At 48.9% G+C, this 22,431-nt stretch overlaps 1 protein-coding gene across 15 annotated transcripts; it reads right to left on the reverse strand.

Annotated features, from left to right (window-relative positions):
• Window positions 1-164: 164 nt before the first annotated feature.
• On the reverse strand, window positions 165-22,339 carry PGAP2 (post-GPI attachment to proteins 2). 15 transcript variants are annotated; one of them, XM_053203623.1, is made up of 9 exons: window positions 22,163-22,339; window positions 13,414-13,434; window positions 10,355-10,529; window positions 6,210-6,378; window positions 2,353-2,605; window positions 2,104-2,210; window positions 1,586-1,648; window positions 1,384-1,492; window positions 165-1,177 (listed from the first exon to the last, which is right to left on the reverse strand). In XM_053203623.1, the coding sequence occupies exons 3-9, from the start codon at window positions 10,486-10,488 to the stop codon at window positions 1,047-1,049; spliced, it is 966 nt and encodes a 321-aa protein (XP_053059598.1). In that variant the 5' UTR covers window positions 10,489-10,529; window positions 13,414-13,434; window positions 22,163-22,339; the 3' UTR covers window positions 165-1,046. The 15 variants fall into 15 exon arrangements, with proteins under 15 accessions (XP_053059598.1, XP_026895503.1, XP_053059597.1 ...); XM_027039702.2 differs by having other exon boundaries at window positions 6,304-6,378; window positions 22,163-22,338; XM_053203622.1 differs by lacking the exon at window positions 22,163-22,339 and adding an exon at window positions 14,706-17,793.
• Between the last annotated feature and the right edge of the window lie 92 nt (window positions 22,340-22,431).

Here is a 22,431-nt window from a genome sequence, read left to right on the forward strand (position 1 = left end):
CCAGATCTAAGGTGGGAAGAGGGGGGATAGGGGGATACCACTTGGAATCATACCCTGTCATGGACTTTTTCCCTCCATCCTGGAGCCTGTCCCTCACCTCAGTTCCAATTAAAGAAAGACGAGTCCAAGCCCCAAGACAAGTAAGGCTAGCCCAGACTGTTGGCAAAAAAAAAAAAAAATTTTATTTTCCTTTGAAATAAAATGTACAACCAAAAGAGGTGAGGGCATGGGGCAGCAGGGAGGACAGGGAGACAGCAGAGAGCCCATTTTGGGGCAGGAATCTGCCTCTAACTACCCTACACCTTTGCCAAGGAGGAAGAGTCGGTGAGCCATGGATTTCAGAAGGGAAGGAACAAATGCTGTGCCAGTGCTTTTCCTGGAGCAGGACATCCCTCAGGTACAGAACACTACCTCCACAAGGTAGTGTCAGAACCACACACTGGCAGAGCCCTTACAGATCCTACAGCCCTCCTACCCCCAACCACCTGCATGGACATACGAAGGCTTAGATGGGGAAGGGGTACACACTAAACAGGAGGTGAAGTCAGAGCTAGAACACCTGGGCAAACTTAGCAAGGGACTGTGGCACAGGCCTGGGCATGTGCAGGAGATAATCACATACACCAGTCAAGTGAATGACCCCGTGGAGAGAAATGGCTGTGGTTTTCAGGTAGCAGCCACTGCTCAGTGGTCCCTGACCTCAGCAAGAGGTGGCTATGTAAAGGCCAAGAACCGATGGTGGTTATAAACCTCAGGACTTTTTTTAGCACCAGATGGTGGAGCTCTCCTAACAGCTCAGCTTCTTGGGGCCTCTCCGATAAGGGTGATGCTGCTTGAAGGTCCCTGTGCCTTCAAGTGGGGTGAGGGAAAAGAGAAGCCAGCAGGGCTACCTAAAACCCTGTCCTGTGCCCTTCTGCCCTTCCTCCCCCTCCCCCAGCTTCAGCACGGCCCACAGAGGACACAGGGTGGGGAAGGCCAGAGTGGTGTCTTGTTTCTAGTTTCTGGGCAGTGGACCGCCTCCTCCTTTCTAGTAGGAGAGAAAGGGTTTAGAATCGCTTTTCCTCAGGCTGGGAGGTAATGAGCAGCTCCTTGTTCCCGAAGTCCCACCAGGCTGTCATGTGGAACGCCATGTTGGTTAGGACAACGGTGTACTCCAGGATGGCGAAGATGGTGTATACTGTTGCAAGGGCACAAGAACAGAGCATGGTGAGACTCCCGCCCCTGCCCCCCAGGGGCCTCTTGATAAATCGCCACCACCACACATCTGTACAGAGACACAATGGCAGTTAGCCCCCAAGGCCACTGCCATCTCGCACAGTATAGACAACATCATAACTGTCCCATAGCCACTGTGACCACATACGGATCCCAGCCTGGCCTCACCTCCAGCCTCACAATACATGTTGTGCCGAAAGTAGACAGCCAGCGCCGTGAAGAAGGAGATGAAGTTGATGACGAAAAGCCGCTGTTTCCAGTTGTAGGACTTGCGGTCCTAGAGGATAGGCTGTCTGATCACTCTGCAGCCTGTTGGATATGTGTGGGCAGCCTCCCCTCTTAGCCCCAACTCCTGAGGGCTGCGTCTTACCTCCCTTGGTTTTGGAAGGGGGCACAGGCAAGGGCAGCAGGAATGATGGGCATGTTCATATTCCTGCGTTTGGGAGTATAATGAAGCCAAGGAGCAGTGCTGTCCCTGCCCCTCCCACTTCAGCAGGATGGAATATGAAAGTTACTCAGAGTCACCCCCCAACCTGACACCTCCACATACTGTGGGGAGAAGAAAGGTGTCGGGGGGGGAGGGGCACTGGAGTTATTACAGACCACAGACCCCTGACACAGTTCCTAACCCACTGCAGCCTGGGTGCTGTCCCTCATTCTACCCCCATTTGGAGCCTCCGTCTCTTCTATTTTCCAGTCTCCATTAGTACCTGAACACAGTCCTAGATTCTGACCAATCCATCACCCTCCACTCATCCCCAAGCCCCAGCCTCAGCCCGGGTTCCCATTAGAACTCTGGTTCCCATCTCACCATTACCCGCATCCTGAGGACAGGTGTCCTTGATTTTCCCCTGGGCTGCTTAGAGCCCCACTAGGGGTAGACCGTACCTCCTGACTTACTGTGTGCTTCTTGGTCAGCCGCCAGAGAATGCAGGTGAGGAGCATGTGACTGAGGGAAGAGGCGATGAACACAATAAAAGCATTTTCGTGGATGGCTGGAGGGAGAGAGGAGGGTTGGGAGCGGGCACTACAGGAAGCATCCTAACCCCTCCCTCTGAAGGTCTGAGTGAGGGAGGGCGCAGGGGCGACCCTTCCCAACCCTTCCCCTGCTCCTCCTTCCCTCATGTGGACACCCACTGAAGTCCTCGGAAGAGGAGACGTAAGTGAGCACTAGCAGTGCGAGGTTCTCGATGACGTTGAGGCCAAAGTTGAGGCGGCAAAGCGGGCGGTAGCCAGGACACGGGGACGCGCAGCTGAGGTAGTGGTTCCAGTAGGCGAAGGCCACCAAGAAGCGGGGTGCTGAGTGCAGGCCGATGCAGAAGCGCCACACGTAGCGCTGGGGCACCTCCCCACCAATGGCCGAGCTCACCGAAGGCAGGTAGTTGGGCACCTAGAGAGTTGTGACCAGTCTGGTGGCAGGCCTCCACCAGCCCCACCCACCCACCTGGAGATCCTTCTCTCCATCTATCAAAATCACGCTGGCCCTCAGAAGGCTCCGCTCCAGCCCTTTACTTTCCCGGAGGTCCTCCTTCAGGCACCTCGAGAGACAGCTCTTCTGGGAGACATCCCTTTCCAGGTCCTGGCCCCCAATGTGCTTGTTCTCATTCCCCAGGCAGCCTGGGGTTTGTGCAGGGACTTGGTTGGACCTTTTCCATCTCCCTATACATGGAACCTACATATGGCTGGGGAAGCTGTAGACAGGTTCAGACGCTCTCTGAGCCCATAGCACAGAGCTATGGGAGATTCCATGGCCCAGGACCCCAGATTCAGTCCTGAGGACAGGGATGAGTCACAGACCACCTGAGCTTCCGTGCTGGATTCACGGCCCACCTGAGCTGTTCTTGACTGCTCTCAGTTCTACTAACTCTTCTGGGCAGGTGTGCCAAGGTGGTAGAGGGTACTGTGAGATCCTGGGGGACCTGGGATCATGCTTAAGAAAGTGGGTGCTCCTAACCTGGGGTAGTCTAAGAAAATGACCTATTCTTGTGCATCCCTCCCATTCATCTTTCTCAAAGCCTAGAATTCCTTATTCCTTCAGGAACTGGAGCACTATTCTTCACGGTTGAGGAAGGAGGAGGAGGAGATAACACACAGCTGCGAGGACTGGTGTGTTGCTCGTGTGAGAGGGTGAGAGGATGAGGGAAGAACAGTCTAGATGGGGACAGGAAAGCCAGGGAGAGGAGGAGGATCTCTGACTCCAGGGTCTGGAGCAGTGCTTCTACCTTTAACATGCGTACAACTAACCAGGGATTGTGTGAGGATGTTGGGGGTCTGGAATCTGAGAATCTGCATTTCTAAAGGATTCCAGTACTGGAAGCTACCGGTCCGTGGCACTCGCTTTCTGTGGACTTTTTTAGACTGTCAGCAAGAACCAGAGCAGTGCCAGAGCCCAGGGACCCAGAAAAGGAATGACCGTGCTGTGACTATAGCAGGACCAGTCTTCAGAGATGGAGTTCTAGAAGATCCCCTCCTTTCCCCTAATGGTGATACTGATGGATCAATGCTGGGAACATAGGCAATGGTGGACGCAGCTCACAGGGCAGAGGTGGGCCTGGGGTAACGCCAGCCAGGGGCTTCGCAGCCTTCACAGAAAAGGAGATAGATTTCCCTCAGCACTACCAAAGGAAGCTAAGTGTAGAGCTCTCTGAGAGGGTGCCGCTCCCAAGGCCATGGCTTGAGATACCATGTAGCTTGAGACCAGGCTCAGATACTCACTCTGAGTAATCAGTAAAGAGACAGCATGGAGGCTTTGGAGCCACACAAACCCGGGTCTGCATCCCATCTCTGCCTTTATTAACCTACTCAAGGTCACTTCACCTCTCTGAGCTTTAATTTCCTTGTTGGCAAAATAGGGACACTACCACCTACCTTGCAGGATGATTGTGAATATTAAATATGATGTATGCAGAGCATCTGCAGTGTTTAGCACACAGCAGGTACAAGTTATGGCTTTCAGAAGACAAACTTCCCTGAAAAGCCTGCAAATAGCTGGTGAGCTATGTGGTTATTGAACATGGGAAGCCTGCATGGGAGTGACAGGCGAGAACTATAACTTCATCAGAGACTTCTGAGCCCTCCAAGCCTCCTTACTTTTCTACCCCTCTGGGCAGGTCCCCTAAGTAAGGTTAGTGGGAGTGCTGCCTCTGTTTCCTAGAATATTCATTCTGAAAACTCCTGTCCCCATCCCAGCTACTTTAAGGAGAGCAGGACCAGCATGAGCTTTTTGTCTGTTTGTTTGTTTCCTCCAGCATGAGCTTTCTAAAGCTTGGCTGGGAGAGCCCAGAGCCCTAACTGATGCTGGGAAACAGGTAAATGGTAGAGATGGCAAAAATCTGGGAGGACACCACAGGAAGAAGGGAGATTTAGGGCCCTGTGGCTACTGGTGTCATCCTCATAAGCTCCTCTCAGATTAGGGGTGGAGATAGGATGCTGAGAGCAGGGATTTCCTCTTACCCCCACCCACACACGCATGCACACACATGCACACACATGCATAATCAGTATAGATATTCATTTATGTTCCCCCATCCCAAGCACACAAGTTCTCCACTCACCAACTATGCCAGCAACATCAGGAGCTATCAGAGACCAGGTGCCCAGCTCACCCCAAATCTCCCCATGAGCTCAGAGCTAAGGTACTGAAGTGGGAACATAACCCCTTTCCCCAAGAACAGAAACCCTCTACATCCTAGAGGATGTGGCTCAGTGGACCTGTGGCAGGGCGGTAGATCAGAAAGTCACATGGTATAAAGGGTGAAGGTCCAAAAAATTCCCTATCAAAGCACCTCAGATTTCACCAATTGAGATTCATTCCTTTGATAAAAGTCCCCCAAACTTACGGATGACTTTGCTATCTACTGCCCCCATCCCTTGCCAACTGAACAAGACCTCCCATTCCTATCAATTCAACCTGCTACTCTTCTCTGGACTCCATCCCTGCCTCTCTACTTTCATAGTCCCTATTTTAGCTCTGGTCTTCCCAGTAACATGATCTATTTGCACTAGCCTCTTCACTTATCTCCCTACTCTTGCCCCCTGCCCATAAATCTGTTCTCCACTCAGGAGCCAGAATGATCTTCTAAAGCATAAATCTGATCGTGTCCCTTTCCTGCTTAAAATCTTTCCAAAGCTCACCACTGCCCTCTGGATAAAATCAAAAGTTGTCAGCCTGGCATTCACAAAGATCCTTCTTTACCCCCAGAGCAGAAATGCCCCCTGGTCCAGGAAGGAAGTCTTCCCCAACACCTAGGCTGGATTAAGTGCTTCTTCTGGGCCCTGTGATCCCTATGCTCCCCTTCATTCCTTATGTTCCCCTTTATCACAATAGGAGTCCCATTTCACTGTGCTGTGACTGTCTGTGTCTAGGACTGTGTCATGTAAGATGAGAGGCTAAGGGCAAGTCCATGTTCAGTTCCATCCTTCTGACACAGAACCTCTACCCCTAGGCTGTCAGGAAAGGCCTGGTGGACTGCTCTTGGAGGCAGGGAGCCCATCTGGGTTTCTAGCTGGCAAAGTCCTGAGTGGACACAGGTTAGGGGGGCTGAGGCTGCCAGGGGAGAAACCAAGCCTGAATATTCCAGGGCAGGGCTGGGGGTGTTCTCAGGCCATGTCCCCAGTCTGGGTTAAAGCCACTTATGACCTCTCCTGGCTCCTGGCCCAGTCTAACTCCCCAGTCCTGGCTTCCTTTCCAGTCTGGTCTTTCTTCAGCTTCCTCCTCCCTCTCATGACCTCTCTTGCCTACTGCCCTCCCTTCCCTTCCCCTTTCCCCTCTGCTCCCTGGCACTCTCTGTAATCTTCTACTCTCGGAAGACTGTGACTCCACTCTCCCTGAGTCTCTCCCCACAAATTCCCACAACTCTGACTTGCCCCCCACCATCCCTTTATCCCTTTCCCCTTTCTCTGACCCTCTGCCTTCTCTCTTACTCTCTGATTCCACTCTTACTGCCATCTCCTGACCTGGCCCTGACCCAGGTGCGGGGGAGCCTGGCACTCACCCCACAGTCAGTGGCCACCGTGTACTCAAAGTGGAACACCAGGGACCAGATGATGCAGAAGAAGAAGCCGAACATGGGGAAAGTGATGACCCACCAGATCATGGCCGTGAAGCAGAGCTGGAACACAGTCCCATCTGGGTCCAAGGGCTGGGAGGCCGCAGAGAACATCCTGTAGGGAGTGGTGCCCAGGCAGGGCGAGGGACACAACTTGGGGCCTGGTGGGACACCTGGGCCTCGGGAAGTGGAGCCTTTTCCAGAGCTGGCTCCCTCTATAGGGAAGAGCCAGAGTAGAAAGAGCATAAAGGGAAATGGAAAGCAGTGCAGAAGGTAAGGAGGTACAGAGAGAGATGGGGCGGGAGCAGCTGAGTCAGGCAGGGTCAGCTCTTAGGAATCCCTTTGGCACAATGGTCCTATATGTCCACCTCTTAAAGAACCTGGAGAATAGAGGCTCCCAGTGGCCTGGACATGGGAGTTTGATGGGCCACTTCAATCTCAAGACTCTCACACCCAACTCAGAAGGATCAGAGGTAGAAAGGTTATTACTTCTGTTCCATAGAACATTAGGACTAAGATTTTAGCCACTTGACAGATTAAAGCTCCCAAGTCAAGGCTTTCTTCAGGTCACATAACCTAGACAAAGGACCCTTGGCTCAGACTGGCCCAAGCCCTCCCACTGACCCTGTCTGACCACATTCCTCCTCTTCACCCAAGTTCAACCAGGAACAGTGGGAGTGCCCAGAACCTATTTCAATGGGACCACAGGCTGCCAACCAGCCCACCCCCAGGCTCAGAATGATCCAAGCCTCAGGTCAACAGTACCATCATCTCAAGATACCAGGGTCCCTGCAGAGGCTTCTCCTTCCTCTCTAAGAAGACCATGTCACCCAATCCAAAGTTTATGGGAATCTGAGGGTCACGGGAACCTTCTCCACTCAGCTTGAGCCTATTGTGCTGGGCCAGACCCAGCAAGGACAGACCCAAACCAAGGGAGCTAGCTTCTTCCACTCCCTTCTCCTGCTAGGCAGAGAAGTCCCTCTTCCCACCCCTGACTGCCCCAACTACCATGACTTGTGAGATGGGTTCCCTTCTGGGGGGCAGACAGAAAGGCTTTGTATTCAAACGCCTAGGACCAAACCTCCCTTGGGACTCATACCACCCACAATTAAGGGAGCCCTAGTTCACTAGTCCAGCTCAGCATCAAGGAAATGGGGGAGGGGGCGCGAACTGAGCAACACTCACACTGGGTGCTGAAGGATCCGGGGCTTGGGTTGAGAGTTCTAGCCAGACTGAAACTATTCTAAGACTGGAGGGTCCCACCCCTAGCTCTCCAGGGCCTGCCCTCCCGCCCACAGAGCTCAGATCTCCACGCCTGCCCAAGCACACAGCCCTCCCAGGACCAACAAGACCATATCATAAACCCTGGAACACTCTGCAAAGGTAAGAGTGATAGTGGCTAAAGTCAGCCCACAACAGCTTCCTTGTCAGGGATGGGGGTGGGGACCCTTTTGAGAGTTGTATCCTGGGATCCAGGCAGTTTTCAGGGAAAGAAAAGGGAGAAAGCAAAATAGGATTTCACCCCTTTCTGTTGAAGCAGGAGTATGTCTGTTGGGCCTCATTGGAGAGCTAGCTAATCTTAGAACAATACATTCAGGATCCAAGACAGATCTGGACGGGCCTAAATATGAGGTTATCAGTGTCCAGTCTGGACCTGTGCAGAAACAGCTAACTCAGCTCAAGATGCCTTAACAGGGGTCTAACAGCCAGTAATAGGAATGCAATGGTACTACTTTTCCCTGTGCTACCCAGGCCATATGAAGACCTATGCCCAGATCAGGGCCTCATATGAAGAGAATAGTGACCGACTGGGCCAAGTCTAGGGGCGCACGTCCTGTGAGGGTTGCCTGAAAGAACTGGAAATATGCTACCTAATAAGACTAAACTCGGGGACCCCTACCCCCATTACTGCCATCCCACCTCTGTAGGGCTGGCTTGATGCCAGGAGGAGAGAGAGTAGCTCTCAGGCTCCCAAAGCAGAGCCAGTGCAAAGGCAAAGATTCACCAAAAAGAGAATGTCATGTCCACTACAAGAAAGAGCTTGCTAATTGTTAGTTACTAAGCTTCCTTAGAATAGGCTGCCTGGAGAGGAAGGAAGCTCCCCATCACTGGAGATATGCAAGCAAACACAGAGTCATCTAAATTACAGATGTGTTAGAGTAAGGTTACTTTTTTTATTCCTAGGGTTGGCCATTTCTAGAATACTCCAGGTGAGAAATTCAGAGCATACATCCACCTGGGCTGCCCCAAGGTGGCTCCAACATGGTAGTCCCAGAGAGTGGGGACAAAATACCACCTGGGTCCCTAAGCTCAGTCCTGCCCCAGAGTGGTCAGGTATCCCTCCTGCAACTACCTATGCCTTAGGATCCCTAACTAGTATGTCAAGAATGGGTTATAGGTATGCCAGATATGCTGGCTTACTGATCCCATTAGCCCTCAGGAGCCAGCCATGAGGGGCAAAGCAAACAGCCTATTCCATTTAATTCCATATGCCTTACAAATATAATTTTCTGCATGGACTAAGACGTGGTCTCAGGCTTCCTTTTCAAAGGGCACTGGGCTGATGCAGGGGGGAGGGGGTCCTATTCATTTATTCAACCAATTCTTCCTGATTCAGATGTAGTGCCCACCTTGAAGAAGCTCCTGGTCTGATGGGGAACAGAGATACAAATATGATATGATAGAACTTTATGAAAGATAAAACAGGGAACTGTGGGCACCCAGAGGAGAGAGTGATTAAGTCTTCCCCAAGGAGGCTAGGGAACGTTTTTCAAAGGAGGAGACATTTGAGAAGGGTTTTGCAGGATACAAAGGAGTTGACCAGGTGAGAGAAACATTTGATGCATTATCTAAGGTGAAAATTTGGTCAAGAAAAGCCATTGTTTGGATCCTTTTTGATCCTCCCCCTCAAGATCACCTGGTCAGCCCCTTTTTGTCAGTCCTATTCTTTCTGATAGCTCCCAGCCCTGGGTCTCATAAGACTGGCTGCCTACCGCTCAAGGCCAACATCTACCCATCGATAAAGCAAGGAGAGAGAAAACTTCCAGTCATAAGAACAAAAGAAGTAGGCCCCACTCCATATTGCCATTCAGACCCCACTTCTAATCATAGTCCTATTTCTGGAGCAAATGCTCTTTATAGGGAGGCAGGAAGCTGAGCTGATTGGGGGCCTTCAGAGCTCTCTCTGATGCTCTTCCAAGGGTCCATGTCCAGGCCCTGCCTCCTTTCCACCTAGAGCCCATGGGCTCTTCCTCTCCTGCCCTGCCTTCCAACCTTACAGTCTCTTTTCCTCCTACTCCTTCTGCTCCTCACCCTTCACACTTCCCAAACCACCTTCCTACCCTTCCCCTATCTGGAGCTCTACACTACTCCTGAGAAGGAGGATGGGAATTGCCAACCCCATTTTAAGACATGGGAAGCTGAGGCTCAGTCTCTGTGTCTCAGGTAATACAGAGTCAGTGGATGAAATTAGGAGTGTAACAGAGGTCAACACAGGTCTGACCCTCTTTACCCTGAAACATTACAGAGAAAACTCACATCTTTCCTCCTGGCCCAGCACACCATATCCCTGCTCAGAGGGCACATGCCTACCTGGGGAACATAGGCCATGAACACATATATACACACATCATCAGGCCCCCATCCAGACACACACAGATATGGTCTCTCCCAGACACATACAGTCACGTCCCTTACAGTCACACAGACGCATACATAATCACATTCTCACAGAGACAGGCACAGCCCACAGTGCCACACTAAGAGGCCCCAGCACCCTCTAGCCCAGTCCTGTTCTCTCTCCATCCCCCACAAAACCCGGGGCTCTTGAATCTGCCCCTCTATGAAGTAAGGATTGAATTCTGGGGCTGCCCAATTTCAATGACTCCAGGCCCTAATGACCTCCATGGAAAGTGGCAGAAGGCTAATTCCTGAGACCTCAATTTGCAGGTACCCAGCAACCCAGTTTGTCTGATGGACCTCATTGGAGAGCTCACTAATCCTGTTACAACAGAATCAGGATCCAAAATCGATCCAATTGGACCTGAATATGAGATATTCCTTGACCCCCCCCCCCCCTTCGCAAGCCCTACCCCACAGTGTGTGGCCGTAGTCTCCTTGAAGTGGAAGAGCAGGGACCAGAGGATGCAGAAGAGGAAGGCGACAAGTGGACAGCAGACTGTGACCAGGGCCACCAGGGTGAAGCGGAGGCGGACCAGGGTCCCATCCCGGTCCAGTGGCAGTGGGACCTGGTACATCTTGTCAGACCTGGGGATGGAGTAGTATGCTGTCAAGGCGCAAGGCAGCAAGGCTGGGACTCTGTGGTAAAGCCAGCTCTTGTGCTGAGTCCTCAGCTTAGCTGAGCCATGGGATGGAGGGTCTGAGAAGAAAGCCATCTAGCCCCTAAACTTGGACAGTTCCTGCCCTGGATGGGGATGATTGACTCAGAATCCCAAGAGGACATTCACCCTCAATTTCAGAGGAAAGACAATGAAGCAAATCTGTGCTAAAATGAAGCCTGAATAGATTGGGAGAGTTTCTTCTCCCCTATACCTGGCTTTACAGGTCTATGACAACAGGAGCTGGTTTAACTGGTCTCTCTTGTTTCAGGAACCAACCCTAAAACCTCCCAGTGAACAGAATAGTCCACCTTCTTTCACAGGCCTTTGAGCCTCTAGACTTCAGTTCTCCCTGCTTCACCCACTGGCCCAGGGCCTTCTGTACCTTCGGTCCCTTCCCAGGCTCTGTGTGTCTGCACCACAGTGCACAGCAGCAAGGGCTCCATGGAAGCCAATAGAACCCTGACCCCCTGCTCATCCCCACCTGCTGCCTCATGTGCTCTGAGGGTGAAAGGCTTTGCAGAATCAGGCCTGGTGCTAGCCTGGGCTTGCTGTTTGCTGGAAAGAGCTGCCTGGTCAGCTTCTGGAGGCTTCCCAGAACCCATGGGGCCTGTCCATCCCCCTCCAGAGATGAAGCAAAAGCTCCTGAGAACTGTTGACTCCCTGCTGAGATGAGGATACTAAGGTTAAGAACTATAATAACCAGGTATACACCAGCAATCCTAGTCCAGCCTCCCTAAGTGCACAGAGGGGAAATTGAGGCTAAGAGAGGAACAAGAACCTGCTCAGGGTCGCACAACAACTAGAAGGGAGAGCCAGCAGTGGGGAGATGTAGGGCCCACAGGGTCACAAACTGCAACCCCAGCCTTCTTTGACCCCTTCGTCTCTGGGACAGACCTCTGGGTAGAAAGGTCAGGTTAGATCAGATTAGGAGGGGAGAGAGAAGGGGCACCTGTCATTAGAGAAAGAAAGGTAAATCAAATCCTATATAGATGAGTCAGTGAATCCTGTCCCCATTGCAAAGGCAGAGAAACCAAGATGCAGAGAGAGAAAGGCCCTTCCTCAAAGCCAGATGCTGAGCCTGACAGAAAGCCATCCTTGGAACTTAGGCTTCTTGTGGCCAAACAAGGGCTGGCTCCAGATTCATAAAGAACCCGCCCTTATGGACTCAAAGGTCTTGCCAGATCAAGTCCCAACTCTTCCTGGCCCCGCCCTCAGGAAGAACCTGAAGCTAACCTCCTAGCATTCCAGAACCAGGTGAATACGCCTCTGTGTTCTCCTCCATCTTCCCCCACCCGCCTCTCTTCCAGGCCTGATTAGTCAGCCTGCCCCAGTAGCCCAACTTCTTTTCTGCCTTCAGGAGCCAGGGATCTCCCAGAGGAATTGGAATTGGAGCTGGTGCCCCTCCCAAATTGAACACATTTCTTGGATCATCCCCAAATGGACTATAAGTCCCTAGAGACCCTAGAAGGGGAAGGACTTCCCCACCCAGCCCAAACCCTGATTTGGTGCTTGTAGCAGCACTAGTCCCCTCTCTGAAGCCAGTGGCTCTAGAAGCCTCGGGAACCACTGGGATGCCCAAACTGAAGAACAGATCCTCAGGGAATGAATAGGCACTGCTTGAGGCAGGGGGTGGGTAAAGAAGTTGGAGGAACAATCTGTTCCACTGCTTGGAGGTATGCCTGGCTCCTCTTTTAGCTGTGTGACCTTGGGCAAGTCATCTAACCACTCTGGGTCTTTTTCCACAGTTGTGCAACATGAAGATCATGTGGTTTAGATTACTAATATGGCCATTCCAACATGGTCATTTTACTTCTCCAGGCCTCAGGACAGGGAGCTTACTACCTGAAGGGCAGCTCTTCAGTCCCAGTCAGCTCTAACTTCTTCATACGTACTACTTAGCTGGAAACTGCTTTCTTAGGAGTACCCCTACCTTATCTCCAAAGGTCCCAGAGATCTTCTCAGCCTCCAGCCAGAATCCATACTTACTGGGTACCTTCTGAGTATGAGGCACCCTGCTTAGTGCTCCACATACATTGTTTCTTTTAACCCTCACTATAATTCTACCAGGCAGGCCCTATATAGCCTGTGTATTTCCATTTTACAGAACAGGAAACTGAGGCTCAAGGAGGTTAAAAACACTTGCCCAAGGTCACAGGCTAATAAATGGAGGTGTAATTTGAAATTACTCTATCGGGTTCCAGAGACGCCCAACACCTACATCCCTGGCACCTAAAGAGAAATCCCCATCAGCAGACCCTGGAGAATGAAGGAGAGCTCAACCAGTGCACAGCCAGCACCATGTGGGAGAGCAGTAGGGGTAAAGGGTTAGTTCAGAAGTCGGGACAGCAGCAGATCCTGGGCAAGCACCAGCACCTTGGGGCTGGGCGGTGAGAAAGCTGGACCTCGTGGCGGAGCTCCCCCAAGTGGGGTTGCCCCGCGATCCGTCACACCCATCCCCATACTCACCCAGGCTGTGGCGGCGAGGAGGCCGCGCCGGCGCAGGCCGGGCGCTGGGGGAACCCGAGGGGAGCCCAGGCCCTGCCTGGGGCAAGTGGCCGGGGGCGGGCCGGAGCGGGAACGGCGGGGGCGGGGCCAGCGCGCTTGGGGAGGAAACTGCGCCCAGATCCTCCATTGGCCCCTCCCCACTTCTGCGGACCTGGACCCTTGGCTCTCCGCCTTGATCCGGTGTCCCCTTGTGCCATGCCTCTCTAGCTCTGGTCTGTCCCACTAATTCCTGTTGCGTGGGGGCAGCCGGAAGAGCCCTGGACCCCTGGGTTTGACACGTTGGATAAGCCACCTTGTCACCTTACCTCTCAGCGGCGTTCCATCACCTGTTGAAAGAACATAAAATTGGTTCAACAAGCCCCGAATTCTCTAATTTTCTAGTCTCGGTGTCTCCTGCCCACGTCCCCATTCTAGCCGAATTATCCGGCCTCGCCCTTCTGAAACATTAAAACAGTTTTGCCCCAGCCTCAGCGCCCCTCCCCCTAACTTTGCTCCCCATAGCCGATTCCCGGCATTCAGCAAAGGGAAGAGCACGTTATAGGTAGAGAGATCAGGGAGGCCCACCCCAAAAACTCGGGGCCAGAGCTGTTCCCGGCTTTGATCAGGAGAGGGCGCCCTGTCCTGACATAACAGAGCAAGGCTCTCCTTTCCCCAGTCCTGGGTCTGCCCCACCACGAGAGGGTTGATCCGCAGAAACCAACCCAGCCCACAGGGTTCCCTCCCCACCCAGACTGACCCCTGAAGGAACCCGAGGAAGATTCTTGGGGTTGTCAGAGCACCTGCAGGGGGTGAAGACCTCTGACCTAGACGTAGTTACCATCACAGTTTTCCTAGTCATATATCCCCACAGTAATAGCACATTTTGAGCACCCTCTGTTTTCCAGGCACTTTTCTCTTTTTTATGCATTATCCCATTTCATCCTTATAAAAACTCCATGAGATGGATACTATTAACATCCCTGTTTTAGAAAAGGTATGTTACCTATTCACACAGCTATAAATGTCAGAAACAGGATTGGAGTCCAGCACCTGAGGTCATTCCCTTAATCCCTCCCTATATAGTTGACCCTGGAACAACCCGGGTTTGAACAGCACGTGTCCACTTACACGTGGATTTTTTGATACAGCACAGTACTATAAATGTATATTTTCTCCCTTATGGTTTTAAGAAAAAAAAATTGTTTTTTAAAGTAGGCTCCACACCCAACGTGGGGCTCCAACTCACAACCCCAAGATCGAGTCACATGCTCTACCAACCGAGCCAGCCAAGTGCCCCCTTTTCCTTATGATTTTCTTAATAACATTTTCTTTTCTCTAGCTTACTTTATTGTAAGAATATGTCATATAAAACATATACAAAGCACGTGTTAATCAATAGTTTGTTATCGGTAAAGCTTCCAGTCAACAGTAGGATATTTGTAGTTGTTTTGGGGAGTCAAAAATTATACATGGAGTTTTTACTGTGTGGGGGCGGGGGGGGGTCAGCACCCCTAACCCCTGCATTGTTCAAGAGTCAACTGTATAATGTTAATCCCACAAGGTAGCTACACTCACCACTTTGCAGGTGGATACAGAGGCTCAAATTTGATTAACTTACCAGAGATCTTTTTCATGCATTCATTCTTGTTCATTCACTCAGCCTAGCCCTTTCTGTGGCAGGCCCTGACTGGGCAATGGTGGCAGACCCAGAGATAACTCACTCCTGGAGGCTCCAAGTCTGGCGGGACAATGTCCTATTCTAGTGACTTTGAACTCCTCTCCACCCTGTGCTTTAGGGTCCCAGGGCAAATGAACAATTAGTAAAACTGTACTAAAAGAACCACCTCCTTTTAGTTTCAACGATTAGATGTAGGTTATCTACTTCAGGGCTTTGTGTCATCTTCTTTGTCTACCTCCAACATACAGATGCTTGCTCCTGGCCTTTATTCCCTGTCTTTATTCCCTGACCCTATTCCTTGTCTGTTCCTTTGGACCTAAATACCATTCCCTGAGGCTGGGTCCCTTCTCTGTGCCTCTAGACTACCCCCAATGCCTGAAACTTGAGGTGCATTAATCTTGCCATTAATTCTTTGGTGATTTGGGCAATTCACCATACAGTCCTGAATCTCAGTTTCCTCATCTGTAGAATGGTTTTAGGAATATCCACAGCACAAGGTTGTCCTGGGGATTAAGTGAGGTAAAACAGCAGTGTGCCAGGTATGCAGGAGATACTCAAGACACCCTGGCTATTGTGATGAGATGTGGAAGCTATGGTCTGAACTTGTCCTGACTGAGCCTTTTCTTTTCTTTTTTTAATTTATTTTTTAACATTTATTCATTTTTGAGAGTGAGACAGACAGAGCATGAGCAGGGGAGGGGCAGAGAGGGAGACACAGAATCCAAAGCAGGCTCCAGGCTCCAAGCTATCCACACAGAGCCCAACGTGGGGCTCAAACTCATGGACTGCGAGATCATGACCTGAGCTGAAGTCACACACTCAACCGACTGAGCCACCCAGGCACCCCAAGACTGAGCCTTTTCTGAACTGTGTGACCTCAGCCATCCCTGACCCTCTCTGAATCTATTTCTTCCTCTGTCAGTTCCAAAGCCTATCACCTTGATTTACGTGAGGAAAAGTAGAAGAATGAGTTCTTACTAGGCGCAAGGAACTTTATGTACACTTTCTTATTCGATCCTCTTAATAATCTGGTGAGGTAAATTTGATGGAATATATTTTACAGATAAAGAAGTTGAACAAGCATCTAAGCTTCTAGTCTTGCCTTCAATTCAGTGGGCAGTCAGTGTTTGCTGAATCGGCATTTGTCTGTAATCCAAGTAGTTGCTGCTGCTGCCGTTGAAACCTTCCAGTGTCTCCTGTCCTCCTGGTTGGTTTGCCTTGTGCCTGGACATACCTCAGAGAGGCCTGTGCCTGAAATAGCACCAATATTGTCCAGCTTTGGCCACAGTCACTGCTCCACTCCCCCTGTCCACACACACATACTAGATTCCCCAAGCTGACTGAGCATTTATTTACAGGGATGCTCCAGCCCGCAGTAGCATGGAGGCAGTACAGAGGTGGGAAGCAGAAGAAAAGTGAATGTGGGATGTAGTTGTTAAGGAAAGCTTCCTGAGGCTCTGCTTCACTGGTTTCCTTGCTCTTCTAACTCTTCATCATCCTCCCCATTTACAGCCACATTGGCTCTTCTTAAAACACAGATCTGGGGGTGCCTGGGTAGCTCAGTCGGTTAAGTGTCTGACCCTTGATTTTGGCTCAGGTCATGATCTCATGGTTCATGAGATCGAGCCCTGCATCGGGCTCTGTGCTGACAGCACAGAGCCTACTTGGGATTCTCTCTCTCTCCTTCTCTCTCTGTCCCTCCCCAGCTGATGCTTGCTATCTCTCTCTCTCTCCCCTCTCTCTCTCTCTCAAAATAAATAAATAAACATTTTAAAAAACCATACAGATCTGATCATGTGCCTCTCTTGCTGCAAATTGTTTAGCAACTCCCTATGGCGTTTAGGATCAAGAGCAAATTCCTTAGTGTGGTATTCATCATCCTTCGTTATCTGGCCATCCTCTACTCTAGCAAACACATATTTTACATTCTAGCTACGCTCATTTTTTCCATGAGCTTTGCTCAACTTCCTCCTTATCTCTCCCTAAGCACCATGATTCACCCACCTCCCCACTCCACAGGAAGCATCAGAAGTCCATCACACCTTTATTAGGACTGACCACAATGTAGTGAGATTATTGTTAAGTGTCTGTTCCCCTCTCCTTCCTGGAAACCCATTTAAGGATGGAACCCTCACCTGTTCCATTTATTTCTGAATCTCTCAGCTTAGGCCAGAGATAGACACAAAGGAAGCCCAGAAAATATTTGATTGAAGGGTTGATTTAATTGAATTGGGTTTTGAAGGATGGACAGGATTTGGATGTATCAAGAAGAGATTTAGGAACTGTAAGAAAAGCCTTTGAGGAAAGACCACTGTTGTAGGGGTAGAGGCAGAATAAGCATGGCTAGGGATAGGTAAAGAGGCAAGGACGCAGTGCTAAAGATACCCGGTTTCAGGCCAAACTCTGACCCTGCCTCCTGGGCAGCCTCAGGAAAGTCTTCCAGGGTTGTTCTTTGTTCTTCCTAGAGATCTTTTTCACAGCAGAGGCATCCTCCTTGGATGACTTTAAACTATCCACCCTAGGCACACCCATCTTGCTGTAGGCCCATTCTGCCTCAAATAGTAATTAAAATCTTCACTGTATATTTTGTTCTTCATTGTTCAACTTTCTCTGGCTCCCCTATCACTTCTAGGATGAAATCTTAGTTTGTACCTCTGGATATACTGAGCTCTTTCTTGGTCCTACATCTTTTTTCTCTCTGTTCCTCCGACCTAGGATGTTTTTTTTTTCCTCCATCTTGGCAAACTGTACCATAAAGGTATTGATTAATAGCACACTTAGGAATGCATATGGGAACTTCTAGGGAGATCACTAAAATAATATAAAAAGAGAATTTAATTTCCAAGCTGGTACAGGAGGAAAAATTAAATAATCCAAAAGAATGTTAAGAAAGCAGAGATTTAGGGGTGTCTGGGTGGCTCAGTCAGTTGAGTGGCTGACTCTTGATTTTAACTCAGTTCATGATCTCAGGGTCGTGGGATTGAGCCTCATGTTGGGCTCAGCACTGAGCATGAAGCCTGCCTGGGATTCCTTCTCTCTCTCTCTCTCTCCCCCTCTGCCCTTCTCCCCTACTTGTGCGCACACGCGCTCTCTCTAAAAACAAAAATACATATGTACATATTTTTTTTCTAAGCAGAAATTTAATGGAAAATAAGCACTTGAAGAGATGGTCAATATCATTAATCATTACGGAAATGTATATGAAAACCACAATGAGATGTCACTTCATAGCCCTTAGGATGGCTACAATTGAAAAAAAAGGAATATAGCAAGTATTGGCAAGGATGAGGAGAAATTGGAACCCTCATCTATTGCTAATAGGAATGTAAAATAGTACAGCCACTTTGGAAAACAGTCTGGTAGTTCCTCTAAAAGTTAAACATAGAGTTACCATAGGACCGCATAAATCTACTCCTAGGTATAAACACAAGAGAACTGAAAACATATGTCCATGAAAAACTTATACACAAATGTCCATAGCAGCATTATTCATGGTAGCCACAAGGTAGAAACTCAAATGCCATCAGCTTATGAATGTATAAACAAAATATGGCATATCCATAAAATGGAATATTATTCTATCATAAAACGGAATAAAATTCTGATACACGCTATAACACATATGAACCTTGAAAACATGTTAAGTGAAAGAAGTCAGACACAAAGGCCACATATTGTATGATTCCATCTATAGGAAATGTTCAGATAGGCAAATTCATCAAGACAGAAAGTAGATTAGTAGTTGCTAGGAGCTGGGGGAAGGGGGAAATGGGGAATGACTGCTAATTGTCTGGGATTTCTTTTTGGGGTTATGAAAATCTTCTGGAATTAGATAGTAGTGATAGTTGCACAACTTCATGAATATAGTTGACCTTTGAACAACACAGGGGTTAGGGGCACTAGACCCACACAGTCCAAAATCCATGTATAACTTTGACTCCCCAAAACCTTAACTACTAAGAGCCTACTGTTGACCAGAAGCCTTACTGATAACATAAACAGTTAATTAACACACATTTTGTATGTTGTATGTATTATGTACTGTAGTCTTACAATAAAGTAAGCTAGAGAAAATAATGTTATTAAGAAACTCATAAGGGAGAGAAAATACATTTACAGTACTATATTTATTGAAAAAAAAATCCTCATATAAATGGACCTGCACACTTCAAACCCACGTTGTTAAAGGGTCAAGTTTACTACAACCCTCTGAATTCTATACTTAAAATGGGTAAATATTATATTATGTGAATTATATCTCAATTAAAACAATCTGGCAGGACTGCACCTCAAAAAATGGAGGTTATTATTACAAAAAAACTAAAATGAAAAATAAATTAAGGAAAAAACCCAGAAACAGAACAGTAGGACAAATAGAAAATGTTAGATTAAATTCTAAATATACCAATAAATTCGTTAAGTGTAATAGACTAAATGCTCTAGTTTAAAGTCAAAGGTATTCACATAAGATTTATAAAAATCTAATTATATGCTATTTATAAACATCATTCCTCCCTTCAGTTGTAGAAAAAGAGGAAGGAAATCAACATTTACTGAGTGCTTACTGTGTGTCAAACATGTGCCCAGTCCATTGCAAATTCCCTTATTTGACATTTACAATCACTTTACAACATGGGAATTTTTGTGCCTTTTCATAGACAAGAAAACTGGGTCACAGAACAGTTAAATAATTTGTGCAAGGTCTAAAAAGTAGGAAGTCTGGTACTTAAACTTAGCTGTTTGACTCCAATTCTGTCACTCTTTCCTACGCACCACCTAAGAAATCTAAACCATTAGGGGGCGCCTGGGTGGCTCAGTCGGTTGAGCTTCGAACTTCGGTTCAGGTCACAATCTCATGGTTCGTGAGCTTGAGTCCCACATCTGAGCTGTCAGCACAGCCTGGAGCCTGCTTTGGATTCTGTGTCTCCCTCCCTCTCTCTCTCTCTCTCTGCCCCTCCCCTGCTCATGCTCTCTCGCTCTCTCTCTCAAAAATAAGTCAACATTTAAAAAAAAAAGAAAGAAATCTAGACCCTCACTCTAAATTTTTTTTTCAATGTTTATTTTATTTTTGGGACAGAGAGAGACAGAGCATGAGCGGGGGAGGGGCAGAGAGAGAGGGAGACACAGAATTGGAAACAGGCTCCAGGCTCTGAGCCATCAGGCCAGAGCCTCACGCGGGGCTCAAACTCACGGAGTGCAAGATCGTGACCTGGCTGAAGTCGGACGCTTAACCGACTGTGCCACCCAGGCGCCCCTAGGCTGTCACTCTAAAAGGAAGTCTCTTGCCCTTCCCCGATTCTGCAATCCTTATGGGTCCTGTCTCTGCTCTGAGCACCAATCCTTCAAAGCTGCATAGGGTGAGTTCTCAGAGTATGTATGTGAGAGACTGGGGTTTCCCAGGAAAGCTGGACTTTCCTTTGCTTTGTCTCTCTGGGCCAGAGCAGAGTGTTAAGCTGTGGACTTCTTGGGCTCCTGAAGCCCAAGAGAGGGTTTGGCTCAGCAAGTTTTTGTGAGCATGCACCAAACTTCTTTTCTTTAGAGGTGAAGAAGGAATGAAGAGACTAGAAGGGGGTTATGAGAATTAGACAGAGTGAGAGTATGTGGTCCACAAAGTCCTTCCGAGGGCAGAAGTACCTGGGAATGATGAGCATGTGGGCCACATGCCTACCAGAGTATCTAACAAGAGGTCCTTCTATTTAGAAATGACCATGGTCATAGGAAATTGCTCCCTGCCACACTCCTCATCTAATGTCTCTTCCTCCAGTCTTCCCACAAGTATGTGGGATCCTACTTAAGGATCTCAGCTCCTGAATACCTGCCAGCACTTTGACCTGAATGTATTTACTTAATTAATCACTTAAAACATATTTCTGGGAGCCATTTCTGTGTCAGAATCAATGTCTTAGAATAGTTAGAATGGGAATTCCTTGACATTTTTAAAGAATAGGAATAATTATCATTTATTGAGGGCTTACTGTATACTGGGTACCATACTAAATGCTTTATCTCATTTAATTCTCTCGATAACCTTAAAGGCAATTACAGTTGTTACCCTCATTTTACACACAAGGAAACTGAGGCTTAGGGGTTAAAAATTTGCCCAAGTTGACATAGCTAATAAATGGTTGGGATCAGGTTTAAACTCAGGGTTCCCTAACTCCAAGTCTCACACTTCTACGACTATTCTACTTAAGAAAGTCATTCATCCATTCATCAAACATTTAATGTGCACCTATACTTTGTGCCTGGGCTTAGGGACACCAGAATAAATAAGTGGAGGAGAAGTTTAATCATATTTGGGTTTCAGGATTGGAGGGTGAGAAATCAAATGTTCTGTAGGTCAGTGAGGAAGCTATAGTAAACTATCCAGGGAGAACTAATGACTTTCCAATGTAGAACACAGGAAAGGGAGGATGAAGCACAGGGATATTTGGATGCAGGAGTGGGGGGAATGTGGCTGGAGTCAGATGTTTAAACTAGCTTTACTATTTGACCATCCACATATTTATTTGTTTCTTCCTCTGAGCATCTACTGAGCACCTACAATGTATCAGATTTCTACTGTTATCTTATTTCATCTTTACAAGCATTCCACTTTTGGACAAATTAGTCAATTATTTGTAATCCCTCGCTACCACTGAACACTCAGAGGGATTTAAATTTATCCACTTTTGGGCAGAGCCCACTTCAATTCTGTGCTGATGTTCCAGGAAAAAGTGGTGGTGGAGAGGTAGTCTGAATAGGTTTTGCTTTCTGAGCACAGTCCCTGCTATTCTGCATGGGACCCTCAGTCACTAGGTCTAGTTTCTAGAACATGCTCAACCTTCTCCCTTGTAATATCAAGCGTCTGTCCTGGGCTAGGCCACGGGAGAAAGAAACCCCAATGAATAAAACGCAGCTCTGACTTCTAAGAGCCTGAGCACAGAAGACAGGAAAATAATAGGATACAAAGTGACAAGGCTGTAACAGAGGCCTGCCCAAGCATTAGCCAAACTCCCTCAGAGAGATCCGGGAATGTATCCCAGAGAAGGCAGGAACATTTGAACCAGGCCTTTAAGACAAATAGGAGTTCCTAAAGTGCAGGTGGGAAAGAAGTTCCAAGAACCCTCATTTGTAACAAATCCTATGTTGAGCCATTCCCTCACGGCATGCTCATAGCGTACATTAGAGAGATTCAAAGAAGGAAAGGTTGTGATGGGGCCGGCATGGGTTGGGAGACCAGGAGGCCAGGTTTTGGGGCCTCGTAGCAGCTGCAGGCAAGCTACACGGAGAGACAGACCTCCCAAGAGGGCCCTCCAGCTCCGCACGTGGTATGGCCAGGAAGTGCGGGCAGGACTACGGGGAAGCCTTCCCATCACCGCCCGCGGACTGGGGCAAGGAAAGGGTAGAATAGTTACCATGCCATCGTTGGAGCCTCCCCTCTGATTGGCCCGAGCTTCAGCAGCCCGACTGTCTCGGCTCCAAGGAAGGGGGAGGAGCCTCTGTATAGCGTCACCACTCTTCTCCCACACCCCGCCCGATGCACCCCCACGCAGCCACTCACAAGCCCACTTCGAGGGGGGCCCTGTATGACGTCACGACTCCTCCAGCCAATCTCGGCAGAGAGGGGCGGGACTCCATGTCCCTCCCATCGCCCCTCCCCGCTCCTCCCCGTAACTCCTCTGTC

This window comes from Acinonyx jubatus, chromosome D1, assembly GCF_027475565.1.
Source record: "Acinonyx jubatus isolate Ajub_Pintada_27869175 chromosome D1, VMU_Ajub_asm_v1.0, whole genome shotgun sequence".
Lineage (NCBI taxonomy): Eukaryota > Metazoa > Chordata > Mammalia > Carnivora > Felidae > Acinonyx > Acinonyx jubatus.